The sequence below is a fragment of the Dryobates pubescens genome, chromosome 4 (genome assembly GCF_014839835.1).
Source record: "Dryobates pubescens isolate bDryPub1 chromosome 4, bDryPub1.pri, whole genome shotgun sequence".
In the NCBI taxonomy this organism is placed as follows: domain Eukaryota; kingdom Metazoa; phylum Chordata; class Aves; order Piciformes; family Picidae; genus Dryobates; species Dryobates pubescens.
Window position 1 is genome coordinate 40,467,805 of NC_071615.1, and position 4,900 is coordinate 40,472,704.

The 4,900-nt window shown below is 49.2% G+C and overlaps 1 protein-coding gene across 1 annotated transcript; it reads right to left on the reverse strand.

Annotated features, from left to right (window-relative positions):
• Positions 1–678: 678 nt before the first annotated feature.
• FERD3L (Fer3 like bHLH transcription factor) lies at positions 679–1,248 on the reverse strand. The gene has a single exon (XM_009900099.1). It carries the CDS (start codon positions 1,246–1,248, stop codon positions 679–681), a length of 570 nt encoding a protein of 189 aa, XP_009898401.1.
• Between the last annotated feature and the right edge of the window lie 3,652 nt (positions 1,249–4,900).

Below are 4,900 nucleotides of genomic sequence, written 5' to 3' on the forward strand. Positions count from 1 at the left end.
GACAAGCTATACACGGGTAAACAGCGCCGGGCCCTCCTCGGCCAGCCCCTGTTCTGTGCGAGCGACGGCGCTGACCGCCCCCACACAAGGACGGAACTGGTCCCGGGAAGAAAATCGTGACAACAAAAGGGTTGTGTCCAGATGTTCCGCTTTACTGGCCCTGTGACACACGGTATGGACTTGGCAGGCTGGATTTCAATGAAAACGGAATTGTTGTTAATTTTTTAATAAGGCAGAAAGCGCTGGGTTAAGCGCGCATGCCGAGATATTCCTGGTCCCTGGCAGGCAGCTGGGCAGGCGAGGAACCCGCTGGAAACCCGTTCCGCAAACTGGAATGCTTTTGCTGCCCCCGCCGAGCCTTTCTCGAAAGCAACAAAACTGTAAAGGTTTTAAAGCAAGAGGGGGTTGCGTCAGACCTTTTTTTTCTCCCTCTTCCCATTACAAAAATCACATTTATTAGCAAATCTACACACTCTCAGCCTCTCCACCCCTCCTCTCCTCCACCCCTCCTCCTACCCCACAAGCACCCTTCCCTAAACACTCCTCGTTTTGCATCCCACACCTACGTGGCTGCGATATGAGAAGCCAAGGCAGGAGCCAGGGCTCTCCGTCCAGAGCAGGGAGACACCCGGGGCCACCTGCTTGGTGCCGTGGGTGATGTCTGGCTCCCAGCTCTCCCTAACCCGCCTTCTGCCTGCTGCAGCCGTCCAGGAGCTCAGTCATGAAGGAGATGTACACTATGGCCAGGCGTAATGTCTCTATCCGGGAGAGTCTCTTCTCGTAGGCGAAGGTGGGCACCTTCTTCCTCAGCTGATCAAACGCCTCGTTAAGGTTGAACATCCTCTTCCTCTCCCTTATGTTGGCAGCCTGGCGCTGGGCGTAGGTGATAACCCGCTTTCTTCTGCGTCTATCTAGGAGGGAAGCGCTGCGCATCCTCTCCACTTCCTCCTCTTCTTCCTCGTCTTCGGGATCTCCATCTCCGAAGGCAGGCAGGGGCAGCCCCTGGGCCATCCCCGCCCGGAGCGACAGGGCTCTGTCCTCGAAGGGAGACCCGGAGGTGACCTCGCAGAGCCCCAGGCCCGTCACTGCCCGGGATGGGGCCTGGGGAGAGCCCAGAGAGAGGTCGGCCACGAAATCCAGCACCGAGGCGCCCATCAGCTGCTCCGGGCAGGGCACTTGCGGGACTCTGCCGTGCGGCTCATCCAGCAGGTCCGGGCGCTGGTGGGCTGGGAAGAGGCTGGCTGACATCTTACTTCAGAGAGGGCTTAATTTGGTCCCCCATCCCCATCCCTATCAGCGTTAATATTTATAACCCCCCGGATAACAGGATTAGCAGGACTAGAAAGAGCGGCTGTAAAATTTCTCGCCGTGATGCTGATGAGAGGAGACAGGCAGCCCCCTCGGGGACGCGTGGATGCCCCCGAGAGAGGAATCCCCTGTGAGTCAATCCTGTCACAGCGATCAAGGACAGTTCCTTCTTGGCAAAACCCTGCGCTCTTACCTGCTGAGCACTTTTGTCTCTTCTTACACACCCGCAACCAAACGATTTTCAGGCTCTTTAAAGCCCGCAGGCGCAGAGCCGGGTCTCCACTGGGCTTGTTTTCCTTGTTTTCTGTCGGGATCTCTGAACCCTGAGAGCCAGTCTAACAATTGATGTCAGGCAAGTGCGTGTATGCTTTTAATGATGTCCTGAAGAGGGGACCTGCACGCAGGGGGTCACCGGGGAATGTTTACTCTGTATCCCAGCGCAATGGTTGCTGAATGACAGGACCTCCATTAGCCTAAGTAAGCATTGTAGGGGACCCGATATTGCATTCCCCGTAGTAACTGTTGGAATCGCCTCTCCATTCCCTCTAAATCTCCTTCAGTTAAGGTTCAAACATCTTCCCAGTAAAAGGCTGCTTCTAAAAGCTCATTTAGGTTCAAGCAATCTCAAAGCACTTGCATTGAAATTCCTTCCTCCTGCCCATGAGACAAGGATAAGCTCGTCCTAGTCGGGGCAGGGCTGCCCTCACACCTTTGGTAGAGCTGTGCCAGCTACTGGCGGTGCATGAAGGAATCAACGTGGCTGCAAAATACCGTGAAATGCGAACAAACACACCCGCACACCCGACACTTCTGAATACCTTTCTTTGACCAAGGTTTCCTTGGGGACGGGCACTGGCGATTGTTTTGCTTTTGTCTTGGGAAGCTGGAAGGGGTTAGAAGTTGTGTCTTCACCCTCCCAAACCACAGACTGTCTCTAAATAAATAGCCTGGCCCTGGCCATCCCTGGCGGTGTCAGACACACCCATGCTGAATCAGATCGATTTTCTTTGGCCCACGATTTGTGCTCGGCTCGTTTGGGAGCGGCCATCACTTCGGAGCTGCCTCCCTAGAACCTAATCTTTGCCTTTGTCATGAGTTGTTGCCTCTCTCGCTTTGGGTCTAATTAGCCTCTGATTTCCAAAGGCATTTCAAAGCCCATCACATCAAAGGGTGGTGGTGGGGGAGAAGGATCCCACTCCTAGAAAATCCTTCCTGTTTGCCTACAGGATCGCAAACATTTCCCACCGCTGACCAGAGTCTGCCGTCGTTTAAAACGCGGCGAGCGAACCACGCACCCCCTTGCCCTGCCAGCGCTCCACCCCGACTCCGCGGCTGTCAGAGGCGGAGGCTGGGCAGGGCGCTGGCTGCGCGGGGGACTGCGGAAGGTGAGCGGAAGCGGAGCTACGTTGGACAGCTCCGGAGCGGGTCCGGGAGCCGTAGAGGCACTTTAGATACCCGGCGTTACTGCAGAAAGGGAGATCTTCCCTCCCTGCCCTTCCTCCGGGCCCATAACCAACCTATCCTCATCCTGTCGCATCCACTACCGCTGCCACTGCTGCGGCAAGTGACGGACGGCGTTGTGCCTGTTTTCGTGATGTAATAGTGCGCCTCAGGCTGAATAAAGAGCTAAGAGTGGGGAAACTGCTTTTCTTACTAGCTAAGAGGTTTCTTAGCCAACAGAGAGATTGTTGCTCGAATACCTGCTTATTTATGACAAATATCGTTCATTAAAACACCTGGCGAATGAACTAATAAACAAAGAGGAGCTATAAAACATGTGGTGAGAGAAGTGCTGACTTCGAGAGAGCATCCGAAAGTAATAGTTAGCTGAAGGGCTCTAAATGTTAAGCGTTATATAAAAGTGCTCGGCGGATGAAAGATGAGATAAATATTTATGATCGATCAGCCAAGCAATGTAACTTGAGATCCTTATCAGTGAAGTGGCAAGTATTTCGTTTAAAGACACAGAGATATAAATTAAGGACGAATGTTAGTAAAGATGTGCACAGTTGTCGGGGGAATAAAAAATACTTCAGATAATGAAAGAAGTGAATGGAGAAATGTGAGCTGTTTAGCTCTGTGGTAATCTTCACACGAATTTCCCGTCTTGTAAGAAACCAGCAGCCCTTCACCACGGCCTCGTTCAGAAAGGACCTCTCGCTCATATTTCTAGTTTTGGATTTGTATATTGGAGGCAGGTGAACTGCACAGAGATGAATCCAAGGCTACTTCAGTTTTACTTCTACAGGGCTCATGTGCTGAAAGAATTGATTGACTGCGTTAGTAAAGAAAAAAAATGAAAGATACTGAAAATGGGCTCATATTATCTACCTGCTGGCTTTTATCCACGTATCAGGTTATCATGAAGACATTTGAGTCCTGCAGAGATCTGAGCATCTGCAATGGACCCCACAGTCCACTTGAAGCCTCTCTTCCCTGGTGGGATGCATTTTTACTTTCTCTCTCTCTCTCTCCCTCTCTCTCTCTCTCTTTTAATAAAAGGAAAGTTTAAAGAGAGTCATAGCCTACTTGGAGAGGAGAAAACAGGAGCTGTGAGTACACACATTGTCTTGGTGGAGGTGGCGTGAAGGGGAGGTGAGCCGAATTAGAAGGGTGATAGAATTAGTCCCGGGAAAGTTATCACAAACAGATAAGGCACAGAGATCTTTGGACTGTAAATTGGTTTAGTTTTTCTAATTTCAAATTCTGTTCAGTGAAGGGATAATATAACACGGGCTGAACCTAAAAGTTGTATCAACTATTGTAGTGCTACTCACGGACACAGTGGTTTGAGGGCACAATAGTAAATAAAAGAATATGCAAGTATTACATGTGAAAAGTAAATAGTAAATAAAAAAGTGCATCCGAGCACATGTTTAAAGGCTAGAGAGTGAGGAATGAGGACTCATACTCCACTCACTTTGTAAACTCACTGATCTTAGCACAGTTTCTTCATATCCTCTCCTTCAGATTTGCCCAACTTCAGAGAATTCATGAATAAGACAGTCTCATCCTCCTTTAGGGATTTTCCTCAGGCTAACGATGAGCAACAGTTGCTTCAATTGTTTTGCACAAAGACGTGGTGAATCACAGACTTGCATTTGAAATAGCCCGAGACCACAAGTGCTATTATGTAAGCACTTAAAAAAAGGATGTGCAATTAGTTTACTGCTAACTACTTTTAAAAAGACTTGCAATTATTTACTGCTACCCATGTACATACAGGGTCCTGTCTCCGACAAGTTTCGCTAACACTAGAGTAAGTGAACTGTAGAAAGTAATATTATTTTGTTGCTTTGTTTTTTTCATGTGGACTTCCTTCCAGACACCACATAGAATGGTTGAAACTTCAAGTACAGGCATGTACATAATACACCTGCAGAACATGTAAGTGTATCGCCTTGTGAAGAGGTAAACTGAAGAGGAGTAGGTTCGATTATTTGCATTGGATTACCAAAACACATTAGCTGCAAAGCTAAGACCATTATCACTGGTTTGCTAGTTTAATTCTTTAATTGCTAGGTAATCCTGGTTTGCAAACTAAGGGAAAGTCACATCAGTCACTTTTGCTTTCAATGCTAAACCTCTATGG

What these genes read in the sequence shown, in the direction of transcription:
- FERD3L (XM_009900099.1), bottom strand. Translation starts at nt 1,248, where the DNA reads ATGTCAGCCAGCCTCTTCCCAGCCCACCAGCGCCCGGACCTGCTGGAT.